Source organism: Zalophus californianus, chromosome 11 (genome assembly GCF_009762305.2).
Source record: "Zalophus californianus isolate mZalCal1 chromosome 11, mZalCal1.pri.v2, whole genome shotgun sequence".
Lineage (NCBI taxonomy): Eukaryota > Metazoa > Chordata > Mammalia > Carnivora > Otariidae > Zalophus > Zalophus californianus.
The window spans coordinates 20,591,499-20,608,803 of record NC_045605.1 but is presented as its reverse complement, the minus strand read 5'-3'; the positions used below and the strand labels follow the sequence as shown (position 1 = coordinate 20,608,803).

The 17,305-nt window shown below is 57.5% G+C and overlaps 1 protein-coding gene across 7 annotated transcripts; it reads right to left on the bottom strand.

Annotated features, from left to right (window-relative positions):
- Window positions 1-778: 778 nt before the first annotated feature.
- On the bottom strand, window positions 779-16,809 carry ROBO3 (roundabout guidance receptor 3). Of its 7 annotated transcripts, XM_027581451.2 has the most exons (28): window positions 16,650-16,809; window positions 12,939-13,265; window positions 12,462-12,619; window positions 11,917-12,037; window positions 11,682-11,820; window positions 11,254-11,381; window positions 10,853-10,977; window positions 9,460-9,631; window positions 8,935-9,143; window positions 8,631-8,712; window positions 8,162-8,327; window positions 7,804-7,970; window positions 7,192-7,313; window positions 6,775-7,000; window positions 6,442-6,563; window positions 6,005-6,176; window positions 5,669-5,854; window positions 4,855-4,878; window positions 4,732-4,774; window positions 4,390-4,529; window positions 3,877-4,071; window positions 3,582-3,720; window positions 3,199-3,411; window positions 2,647-2,798; window positions 2,406-2,513; window positions 2,031-2,198; window positions 1,353-1,531; window positions 779-1,033 (listed from the first exon to the last, which is right to left on the bottom strand). In XM_027581451.2, exons 1-28 carry the CDS (start codon window positions 16,807-16,809, stop codon window positions 1,022-1,024), a joined length of 4,155 nt encoding a protein of 1,384 aa, XP_027437252.2. In that variant the 3' UTR covers window positions 779-1,021. The 7 variants fall into 7 exon arrangements, with proteins under 7 accessions (XP_027437252.2, XP_027437253.2, XP_027437255.2 ...); XM_027581452.2 differs by lacking the exon at window positions 4,855-4,878 and having other exon boundaries at window positions 16,650-16,781; XM_027581454.2 differs by lacking the exon at window positions 16,650-16,809 and having other exon boundaries at window positions 12,474-12,619; window positions 12,939-13,057.
- Between the last annotated feature and the right edge of the window lie 496 nt (window positions 16,810-17,305).

The window sequence follows — 17,305 nt, the reverse complement described above, 5'->3', positions numbered from 1 at the left end:
GCTGTGGGGGATGGAGCAGTGCGCATTCGGGGCCAAAATTTCAAAAAAATTCTATGCCAGCCAAACCAATCACATCCGGGCCTAGCCCTGGCCAAAAGCTATCCCTGTGCACACACCCTCTGTGAGGGAGTCGGGATCTGAAAACAGCCTGTTTCTCCTTTTTGGCTGGGGTTTCCCCCATCAACCTCATTCCTCGAGTTTTCTTCTGTTTATTTATTTTAAAAAATTGTTTACAGATTTTTAAAACTTATTTTAAAGAGAGAGTGGTGGGGTGGGGGGAAGGGCTGGAGGGGGCAGAGGGAGAGGGAGAGGGACAAGCAGATGCTGTGCTCAGCGCGGAGCCCGATGAGGGGCTCCATCTCACCACCCTAAGATCTTGACCTGAGCCGCAACTCAAGAGTCAGATGCTTAACGGCCTGAGCCACCCAGGCGCCCTGTTTGAGTTTTAAAAAAAATACTTATTGTGAGGGGCCTGTTTCCTCACAGGAGCGTAGACAGACCCCGGAGGAGGGCACCTAGGGAGGGCCTGGCTTGGTTGTCTGAAGGTGGACAAGTTTCTCCTCGTTGGTTATTTGGAGAGTCCCTCTGGTTTTAACTGAGGAGAGAGTGGGCTTTAGCTCCTTCAAGAGGCAGGACAGGACTCTGTCCTCCTCTAATGCTTTTGATGGAAGTTCAAAAGGAAGTGGAGGCTTCTCTGAGTGCCTTGATCTACACTCTTTTGCAGCCCCTTTCTTCCCCACATCCTGCACAAAACCAGACAAGCAGGGTCCAGGGCTCCCATCAGACTCTTTTTATTGTCTCTTTTACAAATGAGGTTCAGGTGGAAAGAGATAGAAAGGGAAGAGCTCGCTCTCTGGCTTCTGAGCATCATTGCCAGGAGGGACGAGACCACCGCTCCCCCCCCCCCCCGCCCTGCTCCTCTCTGCTCACCCCCATTAACCAGGAGGAGGGGTTCCCATCCAAAGCTCCCGGCCCCGGGACAAGCCCTTCCCCATGGAACTCCTGATATCCTCCTCAAGGGTCATCTCGGTTCCTAGAGAGAGAGAAAGAGGCTGGTTTGCAAGGCCCCAGGCCGGGGCAAGCAGGCTCTAGGAGACGCCATGCCTCTTCTCTTCCTCCTCAGCCCTTCTCCTGAACCCACTCTCCTCTGGGGAGCCCAGGCTCCTCTACGTATGACCTCATCTTCACCCTTTGTCACCTGTTCTCCAGGATTCCTCCCTTCCTCCTCACTCCCTGGGTCCCCTCCTTTTGACACTTGCTCAGAAAGCCCTTCTCTCCCTCCTGTTTTCAGCCACCCCTTGGCTCGCCCCTCCTAGCCTTCTACTACCTTGTTTGCATGCCCTAGCCCCCACCTCTCCACGTTTCTGTCCTGGCCTTTGGCTCCGGCTCCGGCTCCGGCTCCGTCCAGGGCCCCGGGAGCCTCGAGAGCTGCTGGAGCCTCTGGAAGAGTTGCTGCCCGCTGTGGAGCAGGTGCTGGTGGCCTGGCCCCGGGACAGGAAGCTTGGTCGGCTGTAGGGGAGCAAGGTCTCCTCTGCAGCACAACAGAGAAGGGCAACCAGGCAGAGAACAGAACGTCACCGTTTGCCCAGTGGGCCACCTTGGCCTCAATCCCAGCTTTAGAGGAAGCGTTGAGGGCAGGCACGGGGCTCGGGCCATCCTGGGGGCCGAGGAGAAACAGAATGCCCCAGCACATGGCCTTGACACAACGGGCGCTCCAAAACCCACCGGGAACTCCCAGACAGAGAGAGCCTTGGGAAAGAAGAGACAGAACACCCAGCCCCACTCTTCTCTCATCTGGGCTTCAGTCTGGGAAATTCTACGACTGGGGAACTTCAGGGGATTTTTCCCAGCGAGAGCTACAGAGACAAGTGTAGGTTTGGATCAAAGGCATGAAGCCAACTGAGGGTGAGGGGTGAGCTGGGTTGAAAACTTTAGAGTCCTTCGATGGCACGGTCTATACTACACTGTCAGCCTCCAGTGCCACCTTCTTGTGTGGCAGTGAGCCTCTGGCCTGCCCTGGCCCTCCTTACCATCCAGGTGGGGAGCCCGCTGGGCCCCCAGGGGCCCAGCCTGCACCATTCTCCTCTCCCCACTGCAGTCCCGCTCCCGTTCCAAGGAGGACATGCTGCCTACTGCTCTCAGCCCTGAGGCCCAGCTCGTCTCTTCCTCGGGTGGCGGCAAGGGTGGTGGGGGCAAGTCTGGGGAGAGACCTGTTTTCAGCAGAGTCTCCCACCCCTCCTGATCCCGATCTTTCTCCTGCTCCTACTCCCCGGCACCAGGAGGCTGCGACTGAACAGCCCAAGATTTGGGTTCACCTGCTCCCTCCTCCAGCCCCCAGAACTCCCCCTTGGTTGCTGCCTATTCCCCCTACTGTCACCATCTCTCATGGCCCAGGGCACCCTCACCGCCAGGACTGTGCTCCCGACGGTAAGGAACAGCCTTGGGTTTCCGGATTCGGACGCGGGGCCCTTGAAGTGGAGGAGCCATCTCCCCAGGCACCTGCCGGGTTCTCCCTGTCGCGTCAGCAGATGGGGAGAAGAGCGGGTAAGAGAGAGGATCAGGCAAGGGGCTTGAGGGTGAAGAGGAAACAAGGTTGGGGGGGCGGTATGGGGAGGTAGGGGCAGGCTGAGCGTTCTGCAGACTCACCGGGGGCACTGCTGGCGGCACTGGGGACAGGGCTGGGGCTGAGGTGATGGGAGGCTGTGGCGCCAGCACCCAGGCCAGCTGGCCTCCCTTCGTGGCTACTCAGAGTGGGCTGGGATACACTGAGAGGGGAACTTGGCCCAAGGGGCACCCTCCTGCAATGACATGAGGCCTCAGCATTTGTTCACTCAAGAAACTCTAAGTGCCTACTATGTGCCAGGCACCGTGCTAGGTACTCCGATGAATAAGGCACAGGCTGTCCCCCACAGGGCTCCCAGGCTAGTGAAGTGAGAGGAGAGCCATGTTTTTGAAATGCCCCGAGAAGCTTGCAGAGCCACTCCAATGGAGAAAGAGTCTGAAGGGAGTGAGAGACCTTGTCAGCCGTCACGTTCCTTCCAGAATCACACTTCCACTCTGACACGGTCATGAGACCTTCTGTACCCCAGATCCATCCATCCATCCATCCATCCATCCCTCCCTCCCTCCCTCCAATCATCCACAGAATAGAAATGCACCCAGGGCCTATAATGTGCAAGGCACTATATACCTCCCTACCTGGGCATCTGGTGGAGATGGGGAATGTCAGTGGGGGGCTGGGGAGGGTCAGGAGGTGAGGGGGTAAGAGTGGCTGTGGACTGCTGTCCATAGGAAGATGTGGGAGAGGGGGCTTCCCCTTGGGATGGAGGGACCAAGCAGCCTCCCCGGGAGCTGGGCTCGGCCAGATGGCTCCGCTCAGGCATTGGTGGGCACCACTCTTCTGGCTCTGAGCTGGGGACAAAGAAGAAGAAGAGTAGCCATGACTGAGCAGCTTCCATACCTTCCACTTGGCCTTCCGGTTGCCCTCTCCCCTCCTTTCCCAGCACCTCTGCCCTCCCCCAGCAGGGGCCCCTCGGCTGGCCCCACCTGTTTAGGACATCTGCAATGGGGCACATCCTTACCCGCCCTCCAGGTCCTCCTCCGGCCCCTCTAGGCAGCTCAGTTCACAGGAAGGGGGAGGTGGGGGCAGGGCTTCTGGCCAGTTGAGAGAGGGCATCTGAACGGGTTTTCCCAGAAGCTTTACTCTGCCTCCCCTGGCTCCTGAGAAGGGCAGGATGGGGACACATGGAGATAAGAGGCAGATGAGAAATGTCAGAAGCAAGTGCTGGGCTGGGTCCCAGAGCGGAAGGGTAGAGGATATTCTTTGGGGATATTCTGCTCAGAGCTAAAATGGGGGTGTTAGGGACTAAGTCATACCACTGTCCCCCTGGCTCCATTCTGGAGGAGCATACTGGCTCCAGGTGCCTGGATCCCCTGAGGGATTTGGGGGGAAACCCCCATGGAAGGTCTGCAGCTCCTCCCCAGCTGGGTCAATGGTGCTGTAGACAGGACCCTCGGTAGGGGCGGCAGTGCCCCGGGCCGTCTGAGCCAGGTACAGGGAGATCCCTGCTTCTGAGGAGGAGAAAGAGGGAGGCCAGGGGGGGAGGCAAGGGGCAGGGGGCAGAGACAGAGAAATAGCGGACAACAGGAGAATGGAGGGCAAAAGGAGATCCCACCGGATCAACTTCTTCCCCCACCCAAACCTTACCTCCCAAACCAGGGTAAAGGTTAGCATGAGAGAAGCTCCCCCAACTCATATCCTCCCCAAGGGACTGACCAACCTCAGGAAGACTGACAATCCTCGGCTCCCTTCAGTTTGCCCCAGGAGGTGGAGAGGAGAGAAGGGTGTTGGGGGCCAGGTGTGCCCCTGAGGGAATTAGAACTCCTCACCATTGTAATATCTGTCGTCTGGGTCAGGATTGCTGGGGCAGCAGCTCCCCCTGGGCTCCTGGGCTGAGGGGCTTCGAGATGGGTGGGGCCACGAGTCTGCTAGCCAAGGGTAGGGGGCGGGGCCAAGGCCCATGGGTGGCCTGAGGGAAAGCACGTGAACGCTGGGGACCCAGAGCCTGAACAGGCCAGCGAATTTAAGGGTAAACAGGAATTGTAGGACAGTAATGGTGAATTTGGGGGTGGCAGGTGGGAGGCAGTCAGTGGCAGTGAGGCCTAGGGAGGAAGGAGAATGGTCTCTTGATGGAGGGGGATTATCCTTGGGAGATGGATTAAGAGGATTACCTGGAACTGGCTCCAGAGAGGCCCTCTGAGTGTGGGAAGGACACTGGGAAGATGAGGGGGAGACTGAGTGAGAGAAGGGCCCATACTTGGGGTCTGAACCCCACTGGAGCAGAGAGAGCTTACCTGCAGGTGTGTAGGCAAAGGAGGCTTCCGAAAAGGAATCCATGGGAGAAAGAAGAGGGTAAATGGAGAAAGGGTCAGAAATACCCACATTCTTGTCCCCTTCTTGGCCACGGTCCCAATTGCACCACTCAGCCTGTACCCTGGACCGATTTCATCACAATTTCTAGGAGTGGGACTCAAGCATCAGTATTTTTCTAAAAGTTCCCCATGTGTACCCAAGGTTGGGAACCCCTGATCTAAGAGACCTCAGAATCTCCCCAGACACGCCCCTTACCAGGGAGTAGCAGAAATCTAGTCTACTCTTTTCAGCGGGCCCCGCCTTTCCACCCAGAGCCCGCCTCACAAGTTAAGGCCCAGGATCCTGACCACGCCACATCCCGCCAGGCCCCGCCCCCTCCAGAATTGCCCCTTCTATACTGAGACTGACTGCAAAGCCCGCTCTCCTCTCGAGGCATCTTAGGGGAAGATTTTACCCGTCTCCCCAGACTCAGGTCCCGCCCCTCCGGGCCCCGCCAGTTCCCCCCAGTCCCGTCCGCTTCTTGCCCGACGGTGCCCACAGCGCGTCCCTCTCGAAGGAGCGAAGCTCGGGGAGGGAGGTGGGGGAGTGGGGGAGTTCGGGGGGCACCACCCCTCCCTTCTGACCCCGCCCCCACCCACCGAGCGATGAGCCCCTCCCGTGCCGCTCTCCGTCGGGCCCGCCTCCCTCCCCGAGGGGCGGGATCTCCAGGCTCCGCCCACTCCAAGGCCCTCCCTTCCGTCTCCCCAAGGCCCGAGTGCGCCGGTCAGCCCGCGCTGCCCCTCAGGCACCGCTCACCCGTGTAGTGACTCAGCTCCTTGCGCTGCCTCCGGCGCCGGTAGAGGACCGCGCAGAACCCGAGCAGCAGGGCCCCGCAGGCGGCGCCACTGCCCGCGAGGAAGGCCGGCTCCCGCAGCACCCTCGCCAGCCGCTCCGCCAGCCCCGGGCCCACCTCGAGCCCAGGCTCCGATTCCGGCGGGGAAGCTGTGGGGGTCAGAGAAGTGAGGGGACCAGGGGCCCGGAAACCCGACAGCGAGTAAGAGGGGCCATCCCTGACCCCGTAGGCACCCCCACTCCAGGACCCCCCCCCTCCAATTCCCCAGCCCGGCCGGCCCACCCCGCCTCCGGACTCACGCAGCTGCACCGACACCGGGACACTGGCCACGCCCACGCCAGCGCTGGTGGCCGCCGCGACCTGGGTCCGGTAAAGAAGACCCGGCAGCAGTCCCTGGAGCACCGCGGAGCGTGCCCAGCCTGCCGCGGACCGGTTAAGGTGGAAGCGGCTCTCATTGCCCAGGCACCAGATCTGGGGAGGCCGAGACCCGGGTTTAGAGAGTCTGAAATGGGATCCTGGCCTCACGTGGAAGCTCGAAGCTCTGAACAGTAGAGGGGGCTTAGCCAGGCATCATTCAGCCTGAATGAGGGAACACTCTGAAACCTCTCTCCTCTCCCCCAACCTCATCTCCAGCCCCAAGGTCATTCTAGGTTCCCTCCTCCCTAATCCTAGCCCCTAGCTCACCCCCCACCCCACCCCCCACCCCCGCCACCCAGGCCCTTCTTAAACCCTGTACCTGGTATTCCTTGATGACCCCATTTTGCTGGGAAGGGAGCGGAGGTTCCCAGGACACCGTGACACTGTTGTTGCCTTCACCCCCCAAGGCCACTGTCACTCCCTGGGGGGGACCACTGGGGGCTTGGCCCCGGGAGGAGCATGGTGAGAAAGACAGTCATTGCCAGCTACCCCTCCTGCCCCAACTTCCCCCTCCCAGGTATCACCTTGGGAACTGAGATATCAGGTATCCCTCTTCCCACAACTCCCCTTGCTCTTCCCCTGCAAACTTCTATCTTCCCCTACTCCCTCTTTCCTGTTGTTCATTCGTGGGCTCTGTGCACCACCTCCTTACCTTCCTCAGGAATGCTCCTGGTCACAAAGGGACTTTCAGCCCCCAGCCCCTCCTGGCCTTGGGCTTGCACCTTGATCTGAATTTGGGTCCCTGGCGGGAGTCCTCTTAGCACAGTACTTTGCTGGCTTGGGGACTGTAGGTCCAGTACTGTCCAGCTTCCCCCATCAGGACCTGCTACCCTCCAAGACACCCGGAAACCTTTCACCAGCTGGACTGGGCCATCTACCTGTAGGAGACAGGACAAAGCATACCAGAAGGAGAGCCAGGGACCACACAAGTCCTCCGGGCCCTGGCCCACCTCCACTCACCCGGTTTTCCCCAGCCACTCACTTCCCACTCTCCCATACCCATTCCTGGAGGTCCCTGTGGCCCCCATCATCATCCCTGCCCTTAACTTCCTCCCTATGCCACACTCACAGTCCAGGACACCTGCAAGGTCCGGGGCCCAAGGACTATGGGCTCCTGCACGCGCACAGCCACTTCAGCCAGCCCCAGCTGGCCTCTCCATGGGTCCTCCACTGGCCGGGATGGGCTGCTGTCTATTGACCAAAGAGCCCCCTCAGCAGGAGCCACCAGGGACAAGGAGTCAGACTGAACCCTACCTTGCGCTGCCCCCACAGACTGCACCACTTGGTACTCCAGAACACACCCCAGGACCAGGAGGGGGCTGGTCAGGGGAAGAGCTTCCAGAGGTGGGCCTGGGTGTCCAGCAAATAGGAATCTACTCTCTGCACTTCAGAGACCTCAGCTCCTCCTCTCTAACATGAAGATGAACCCTCCAAGGTCCGTTCTAGTCCTAACCTAGATTATCTGTGGGTAAAAGGCTCAGAAGTGAGGGGCTGGATGACTGGATTTCCCTCTCTCGCCTCTTGTCCCCTCCATGAGAGAGAGGCGTGACTATGCCAGACCAGGCTACCAGGAGAGGCCTGGTGCAGCAGAAAAGAGCTGCCGTGCTGCCATAATTTGGAGGGGGGCACTCTGCAGTGTTTCGTGTCATATCCCCGAGCCAGGGACTCTGACCTTACTCACCCTGGGTGCGCACAGGCTCAGAGACGGGGCTGGGCTCACTGAGGCCCCAGGCTCCCACGGCGCGCACCAGGAACAGATAGGTGGTGCTGGGCTGCAGACCACCGACCGTGTGTGTCTCCAGCCGCACGCCATCTGCCACTGTCCGCCAGGTGTTACCAATTGTTTGACTGCAATGGGAATGGGGTGACGGACTAGTCTGAGCCAGGGACCCCCCCCCACTTGTCTACTCCCTCTCATCCATTCTCCTCTCCTTGGGAGAGGGAACCGGCCGAACTCTCCGCACCATAGCGAAGACCCTGAGAACATAAGATTCCCTTCTCTTGACTTTCCAGGTTTGCATGTAAAACTTTCTCCATACCTGAAGGCCTCTATCACATAAGAGGTGACTGTGGCCCCCGCCTGTGGGTTGGGCTTCCAGGTCAGGGTAATACTGTTCTTGGTGATCTCAGTGACCACTGGCTGAGAGGGAGGCCCTGGAGGGCTACTGCGTTCTGTAGGCGGCTCTGGTGATCCCCCCCAGTCTTCTGCAGTGAGGAGATCATCTTTAAGTAGAAGGATGGGAAAAGGACAGCCCCCCAAGGAACTTGCCCCCTTCCCAGAGAAGCTGAGGAGCTGTGACAGGGGTGACGGTGGAGAGGGGGGCAGAGTGAACGAACCCCTACTCCCATCTGCCTCCCAAGGGCACCACCTCCATCCTCCCCCTCCCCACCACCGTGGCCGTGGCATTTGGAAGCTTAATCGGTGCTGGGGCTTGGAGAGGTACCGACTACTCGTAGCAGGTTTGGATGGAGGTGTTGGCAAAGCGAGGGGACAGAGGCAAAACTCACCCCGCGTCCTAAGCCAGCTACTCCACGTGGCCTCCCCTGTGGAGCTCTTGGCCACACAGCTGTAGAAACCCATGTCCATCTCCTGTAGGAGAGGGTAGAGGGCTGGCAAACTGGGGATGGAGCAAGGTAGGGTGAGGGGGTGGAGGTGGGTGTTCAGAAGGCTGGGGAAGACATGGTCCACTTTCGGTGGTCCCAGAGAGCAGCGGAGTAGAAATGGAGTTAGTCCCAGTGGGTACTTACGAGAGGTGGGCACGCGGACCGTGTGGCCGTTCTCAGTTACTCGGGTCCCAGTGGGGAGACTCACCCGCACACTGGCGATGTACAGGGTACCGTTGGCCATGAGGCTGAGCTGGAGGTCATCCCCCTGCAGCCACTGCCCATCCTTCTTCCATTGGACGCTAGGTGGAGGGTTCCCAGTCACTCTGCATGGCAGCCACACAGAGGAGCCAAGTGCCAGCGTCTGATTGGCTGGTCCCTGGAGGATGATGGGAGGCAGCCCATCCAAGGAGGAGGCTGAGAGAGGAAGAACTTGGGCACCTCAGGAGAGGATCCCAGGTTCAGGCCACCAGCCCCTTGTCTTCCTTCTCTGCTGCTTCACTCGTCCTCCCCCCGGAGACTGGAGGGGCTTCGATAACCATCTATAGTCTCTGCCTGGGACCAGCCACCTATTAGTGGTTGCTGTGGCTGATTTCCAAACTTCAAGGCCATGTCTCAGGAACACGCCCCTCCCCTGGCAAACATATTATATAGAATCCAAGAAAAACAGATCTCTTTAAGCCATTACTTCCTTTCAGGCCATAGGTCCAGGCCTATCTCCATGAGCACCTACCTCTTTTTACCTCCAACAGGGCCTTGGCCAGGATGCTGCCGGCCACACTAACAGCCTGACACACGTAGTAACCAGCATCCCTGCTCTGCACATCAGTTATGTTGAGCTGGCCTCTGGGAGAGACTGAGAAGCGCCCCTTGGGCTGAAGTGGCTGACTGGGGAAAAGCAGAACCTGGGGACAGAGCAAAGAACCAGGGTAGGGAATGAGCAGGCAGCTGACAGAGAGAAAGATCCCTATTCCCATCAACCCCAGAATTCAGAGAATTCCTAAGGTTCTAGCTCCAACTCTGTCCGCACCAGCCAGTTATATGACCTTGGGCCAACCAGTGAAATCTACTCACAAAAATGTGCAAATTTTATTAGATGATTTTGGGGTGAACTTCCCAGCTTTGTGGCTTACAAGTTGGGAAACTCTGAGCAAGCTCTTTAACCTTCCTGAGCCCACATTTCCCCAAATTTGACTCTTAGGGGATAGTTATGAGGATTAAATGAGTAATCATGAAAATCTTTTAACACATTATGTGATAAAGGTTAAATATCTTCCCCTTTTTTCTGGCTCTATGTTACGTAGATACACAGAAGGTAGGGAAAGAGGTTAGGGTCACAGGTAAATGCCACGTGGTTGATCCCCTGATGGATACCTACTACCCTCTACTACCCTCTACTACCATCAGCATTTCTATTCATTTAACTAATCTAGTTAAAATATAGCAATCCCAGACGCTAGAGAAGATGTTGGAAAATTGTGGCTGTGGATTTGGAAATGAGGTAGTGGGAGAACTGGTTTTCCAGTGGGGTGGGATTAGTCAGACTTATTTTATTATACTGACCCTGTTTCCTAGTAGCAAAATTCCCACCCTTCCCCTAGTGGTTGGTACTCATGTTGTGTAACTTCAGGGAATGTTCCTTCTGGTTCTCATTTGAGGAATCGGTTTGCCAAGGTGGGTGGCTGTGAGCGCCCCCTGGTGGAAGCCCCTTGTAAATAGATGAGCGAGTCGTGCTGTACCCTGAGCAGCTTTGGTACAGTACACACTTTCCAGAGGATCATATTAAAGCCCAGGACCCAGGTGTCTGGGAGAGGAGGCACCGACTGTTTTTGCCACATCTTCAGGACAGACTTGCCTAAAATAGAAGGATTCTCCAGGGAGTTACCATACAGGACTGTTTCCTCCCACCTAAGCATTATTAACATCATTTCTTTTTAAAGTGTTCAATACGCTCCAGGCCTTTTATATTCATTATCTTATTTAAGCCTCTCAAATAACCTGCAAGGGTTTCTGAGAGGACCAAAGGTAAAACGGGACCTCAGAGAGAAGTCTGCAGGCTGTACAAGGTGGGAGGCTAAGACCCAGAAGAGAAGCTTGTGGGAAGTCCCACAGAGCTGGCCACCTACTTGACTTCCCTCCTTTTGCCAGAAGATGGCAGGTGGGGGGTTTCCTTTGGTCTCACATTGGAAAGCCACACTCTCTCCAGGAGCTGCCATCTGGTCCTGGGGCTGGGTCACCAGCTGGGGTGGGACTGGGAAGGGGGAGGTGATAAAGGAACAGGGAGTCAGGGCACTCAGAAGGGAGACTGAGGGAACAGGAGAGAGAGAAGCCCAAGCTTGGCTTAAGTAGGAGCAGATAGCCAACTCCTATTTCAAGCCTGCTCAGCTTTCTCCTCCTTTCTCTCCTTCTAAAACCTCTCAAGTGGCCCACCCATGTCTCCCACCCAGTCCTTTCTCCCTCGTTCTCATCCGTGCTCCACATTCCCTCATCTCATCCCTGCTTCTGGCCGTCCCAGGTGGGCCCTCACCGTGAACACTGAGGGAGCCAGAAGCTTCGGCGCGGCCCACGCTGTTCTCAGCCACACAGGTGTAGGTCCCCTCGTCGTCGGCACTCACACGCCCAATCCAAAGGCTGTGGTCACTCCGGATCTCATACCTGCTCCACTCCCCACCCCCAGGCTGGGTTGGCCACAGCTACAGACCCCTTCTCTCTCCCCCAAGACAGACACCAGAATCAGGCTACATAAAGACAAGGTAGGCCCCAACAGGGACCGAAGCTGGTATCCATAGACCCATAAAACGAATGGGAACTAGATAGGGCAGGGGCCACAGGCTCTGGGAGACAGATTTCTCTGTGTCATCAAGTGAGACGGTGTCTGCCTTCCAGTTTTCTAGGGCAGAGTATGCTCTTGAGCTGGTTGGGTCTCCTTACAAGCAGGAGGAGGGGGATTCTCACCTGCCTGTGGGCAGTTCCCCATCCTCCTTGCGCCAGCGTAGACGGGGTGGGGGATCCCCTTGCACCTCGCATGCGAAATCCACGGGGGCATCTGCCAGGACCACCTGATTCACTGGTCTACGCAGGAATGAGGGTCGCTCTATGGAGCCAGAGTGAGTGAATCGTCAGGGGGTCTACAAAGCTTCTTACTACCCAGGCTGCACACCCCCATAACCCCCAAACTCTCTGTGCCTACCCAGTACCACAAGTTCAGCTGCCCCACTCTCCCGTTCTCCTGCCATGTTGGAGGCCACACACACATACATCCCTGCATCACTCTTGAGTGTATGTGACATCATCAGCTTCCCTCCACGAATCTGCAGAGTAATAATGGTAACTTTGGTCTTTTGTAGCCATCAAAGCATATTTGTTTATTTATTTGATCCTCCCAGTAAGCCAATAAAGACCAGTGAAGAAAGTTGACACACTTATCAGGTAAGGAATCCTTAAATGATCTGCCCAAGGGAGTTGGGGGGGGACTGAGGGGGGCGCTTAGCTCTGTGTTTTCTCCTGCAGCCCAACCTACCTCCCATGAGTTCCTGGGGCATCTTGCTCCCCACCTATTTTATTCCAATTCCATCCTGTCCATCCTTAACTTCACCCTCACTTAATAGCTGACTCTCCATGCCCCGCCCCCTACCCTATGGCCCCGCCCACCATGATGGCCCTGTCCTGCCCCCCTTCCCTCCCCCCCACCCCCCTCCCCCGCGTCAGATCCCCAGCCATGGCACCACGCCTCACTGTGATCCTTCCCTCCTCCTCCTTGAGTCTTGCACTGTCCTTCTTCCAGGACACGGAAGGCTCTGGGTGGCCACGGGGGGGCACGCATTCCATTACCGCTGGCTCCCCCACTGCCACCACCACGTTTCCAGGGGACTGCCGAAAATCATCACGGAGGACTGGAGAGAGAGAGAGAGACAGGGACAGAGACAAAGAGAGGAGGAGAACGAGCGACCAGGGGAATCGATGAACAACGGGTTAGGACACAAGGGAAGTGTTTTGGGGAGGGGTGTATCACCACAGACCTGCACTCTTCCCCAGGTGCAAAGATACCAGGCCCACTTCCTCCTCTGGCCAGGGCATGGACGTTAGACACCAAAGGTCACGGTCCCAAAAGAAGATGCTGAAGGGGCTGAGACTGGGGCTGGTTCTGGATCGGATTACCTGGTGCCCTCCCGCCTCTGGTTGGAAGCAACCAGAGGACAGTGCGACTCTCACCTGCCACTTCCAGCGACGCATTTCTACTAGCCGCTACTCCCAGGTAGTTGCGCGCCACACAAGTGTAGACACCCTCGTCGGGGCGCGCGCGGCGCCCGTGCACGATGCGCGGGAAGAAGAGGGCGCCGCTGGGCAGCAGCAGGCGGTGCGCGCGCGGATCCTCGCGCGCAGTGGCCACTCGCGCCCCGTTCTTGTACCACTCGATGTTGGGCCGGGGCCGGCCCTCCGCGCGGCAGGGCAGCGTGGCCGGCTCGCCTCGGGACACCAGCAGATCTGGCGGCTGCTCCACGATGCGCGGCATCGCGTCCTCCGGCTCCACCCTGGATGCTGAAGGCGGGGGGGGGGGGGGGGGGGGGGGGGGGGGGGGGTTGGCACAGAGCATTTCGACCGGGATATTAGGGGACAGTTTCCAGAGAGAAAAACAACGCTGTCTGCCCACCCTGTCCCCCTTCCCCCTGTAGAGGTCCTCTGGGCAGACACCCCCACGTTCTTCGGCTGGAAAAGATATGCCTGCTGATGGGCGGATCAGTAGAGGAATCAGGACACAAACTCCTAGGCCGGCTTTCTAGGCTGCCTAAAGACACCAGCCTTCTCTCTGGCCAGGGTTTAGCGGAGAGTGACTAGGCCTTGTCTGGGCAAGTAGACCATCCCTCTAGTCCACGGTTATTCAATGTCCCACACCGGCTGGTTTGCAGATTGTCCTTGCTTCCTGAAGTGGTGCACCAGAGCCAACCCGCGGTCCTTGGCCTCTGCATGGTGGTGGGCCAGAAAAATGGAGAATGTGGGCCAGCCTCAAGTGTCTTAGAAAAGGTCAAACGAGAGTGCTCTGACTGGAGTCTGGGACTAGGAGAGGTTCTTACCCTGGAGTCCATGAATGGACATAGAGTCTTTGTCTTTTTTATTTTTTATTTTTATTAAGTAAACTCTATGTTCAACTGTGGACTCAAACTGATGACCCGGAGATCAAGAGTTGCATGCTCTGCCAACTGAGCCAGCTAGGTGCCCCTCTTACTGACTCCCCAGACAATCATGCTTGGAGGAACCTGTGAAGTCATGGGAATTGAATGAAAATGGTAGTGAAATGTGAACAACTTTCCTTTTCTAAGAGGTGCAGAGTTTTCAACAGATTTTTCTCCAGGTTGATGTAGCCAAGAAAGGCTAAGAATGCTAACTAGGAAGGGGATTCCTCTCCTTCCTTTGTTTCGTTGGATCGGTTCACCTGCATTTTCTGTTCCTGCCTCTCACTCGGCCTACAGACTCCTGCTGGTTTCATCTTCTGCAGTTGCTTTGGGATCCAGGATCCTGAAGCCTATTAGGCCAGACCCTCCCAACTTTGTCAAAAGTGGGTTTGTAACCTGGTGGTGGCCAGTAGGAGCCGCTGCTGCCTCGCCTAATTTGGTGTCCTCAACTAACCAGGACTACCCCTGTTTCTGTTCTCTACCTTACCCTTCCCCCACCTGCGCCCCCTCCCACTCAGTTCCAAAATCCACCGGGACGTTTGGCTCCCGGCCTCGGTGTGGGATTGGGTTTCATGTCCCCACCCCTGCTCTTAGAAGTTCCTATGGAGGGCGCCTGGGTGGCTCAGTTGGTTAAGCGACTGCCTTCGGCTCAGGTCATGATCCTGGAGTCCCGGGATCGAGTCCCGCATCGGGCTCCCCGCTCAGCGGGGAGTCTGCTTCTCCCCCTGAACCTCCCCCCCCATGCTCTCTCTCTCTCTATCTCATTCTCTCTCAAATAAATAAAATCTTAAAAAAAAAAAAAAGAAGTTCCTATGGAGACAAAGCTGGAAAGCGTCGCCCCATGCTGACATTGTCCTGGGGAGAGTTTATTTAACTGGCTAGGACAAGATCAGTTTCCCTCCCACTAAGGGAAGGGAGTAATTTTCTCGATTTCCTTCCTTCCAAATGGAGATCTCCGCTTCTCAGCCGTCTCTTCTCTGGCATCCCATCCCAGTCCCAGTTTAGGCAGAGAGCCCCATGCTGAGCCATGGTAGAGCAACTAAGAGCTCAGGGATTGTCCTGGAACAAAGTGGGGCTAGGATCTCAGATTTGACACTTCCTAGCTATACGAACTTGGGCAAATTATGGAGCTTCTCTGAGTCTCAGTTTGTTTGAAATATGGGAGCAGTGATAGGGTTGTCATAAGACCATAATATATGTAAAGCACTTGGGGGAAGGCTCAATAAATATGGTAATTCTCTGATTTCTTAGGTGCTCTTCCTCCCTAGCCCACCGAACCTTATGAGATTCTATCAGGCCCCAATATTCCTTTCTGCCCCATCGCATAACCTTAGGGTGTAATGGAAATAGGTTTGTTATCGCTAAGCTCTGTGTTGCTTTTGTGACCACTGGAGTACTTTTCATCTCTGAATTTGTTTCATCGGGTGCAAAATGTGGCCATCAATAACTTCCCTACAGACCTCCTTACATTTTCAAGCGTAAATGAGACAGTGTATGGTGACAACACTGTTAGAACGCTGGGGGGTACAGAGGTGTGTCTGCGCCATCTGTGAGAAGGGTTCTTCTATCCTTAACCTCCTGGGAAACTGAAGGGGGGCCAGGAATTTGGAGAATTCCAGCTCATTTTCCACCTTCATCGTCCCTGCTCACTCGTACATACCACACCCTTCTGGTCGGCCCTTTCCCCCTAATTCCTGCAGACACAGCTGCTGGCGCCCTTTCCCTGGAATTTCTTCCCTGTCATTCCCGGTCTCAGGAGATGCTCCGACAGCAGCTAATGAATAGCTAATGATCATGCTAATGAAGCTCTGGGGCTCCTCCCTCAGCACCTGGAGTACCCCACACACAAACACATGCACACTGCCCAGGTCTGCTTTTTCGTCATCTTCGAGTTTCCAGGACCGTGCTGCCCCTAGATTCGAGTGGGTGGATGTCAAGGGATGGAGACTGCGGATGAACCAGAGGGGAAATCCTGGGCAAAGGTGTCCGGGAAAGCGGGAATTCCCGACGCGGCCGGCAGGGGGCGCGATCGGGGCTCTCCCCAGACTCCACTCTGGCCGCCTCCCCGCAGCGCTAGGGGAGAGCGCGCTGTCTCAGTCATTTATTAATCACTGTAATTAGCGGTAACGACCTCGCCGCCCGCGCAGCCCGCCCGCCGCAGTCCTGCCGGGTGGGCCGGCTGTGAGTTCCACCTCTGAGAGGCAAACTTCTAAGTTCCCCAAACGCTCTCCGCTTTTGTCGCCCTCTGTAGCAAACACGTCCAACATTTTAGCTTCCTCACCCAAGTCCTAAGTGAGTTCTTGGGAAACTTAGGGTCCCGAAGAAAAACCTGCTAGCTGGGTGGGTCACCAAGTGGCGCGGCTTGGCCCGGGCCCGCCAGCGACGGCGTGCCCTCTTCTGCCCTCCCTGCCGTGGGTCCCGGCCTCTCTTAGCTCGGTACTTGCCCATCACCACCCACGGTTCTCCTCACTTGGGGGGGGGGGGCCGCTGGGGTCGGTTGGGCAGATGGAGAGCAACGGACTTAACAGTCATCTCCTCCCAAGCCCTGGATCTTCCGCCGATACCCCCACTCAGGTACTCCAAGCCCCAAATTACCCCTTGGTCCCCCCAACCCCACCCCCCCGAGGAGGCTCTTGGGAGGCTCCGCTTAGTCCCAGATCTTGAGGCAGGAGCGCGTTGGGCTCCCCCTCCACGTGGCCCTCCCACCTTACCCCATCCCTTGATCCGACGTCCTCGCTGGGCAGGGTCTTACCGTTGAAAGAAGGATCGCCGGGGGGCAGCAGGCTGTGGTTGAGCGCCGCCACTGAGGAGTTGAAGCCGAAGAGCAGGTCGCTGGAGTTGGAGATGTCCCCCGCCAGGGAGTCCGCGAACAAGTTCATCTGCAGCAGTGTTTTGAGCAGGTAGCGCAGCATGGCGCGACCCAGTTGGGACCGGGGCGGGGGGCTCGGGGCCCAGCCCCTGGGTCTGAGACCCGCGGGCCGGGAGCCGTAAGCCCCTCCACAGCCTCTGCGCGCTGCCCCAGCCACGGTGCCGCTCTCCTGCCGGCGCGCCTGGGTACGGTGCGTGCCTCCGCGTGCCCTCCTCCTTCCCTCGTCCTTCTCTCCACCCCCCAGTGCCGGGGTCCCCCGGGAGCTGGACGGGAGGAAAGCAGGTGCCACGCCGATCACGGCGTAATTAAGGGATTAATCCGCCTCCCTCCGCTCCCCCATCCCCACCCGAATGGCCACTAGCAGGGCAGAGACTAGAGTCGCGCAGCGCGCGAGTTGGAGTCCCCGCCCCGCGCCCCGCGCCCCGCGTCCTGGGTCGGGGTTCTGGACGCCGCGGGAGAGTTTCCCTCCTTTCTCAAAGCAGCCAGGATGAGGGAGGAGGCTCTGTCAGACTCTGCCCTTTTGACTGACTTTAAAACAG

Excerpts from the sequence above, each read along its gene's own strand:
- ROBO3 (XM_027581451.2), bottom strand. The coding sequence starts at position 16,809 with ATGCTGCGCTACCTGCTCAAAACACTGCTGCAGATGAACTTGTTCGCG. Across the intron at positions 9,632-10,852 it reads GGCAAAAGGAGGGAAGTCAA|GTTCTGCTTTTCCCCAGTCA; the intron begins GTAGGTGGCCAG and ends CTCTGTCCCCAG. Across the intron at positions 5,855-6,004 it reads CCCGGTGTCGGTGCAGCTGC|CTTCCCCGCCGGAATCGGAG; the intron begins GTGAGTCCGGAG and ends TGACCCCCACAG.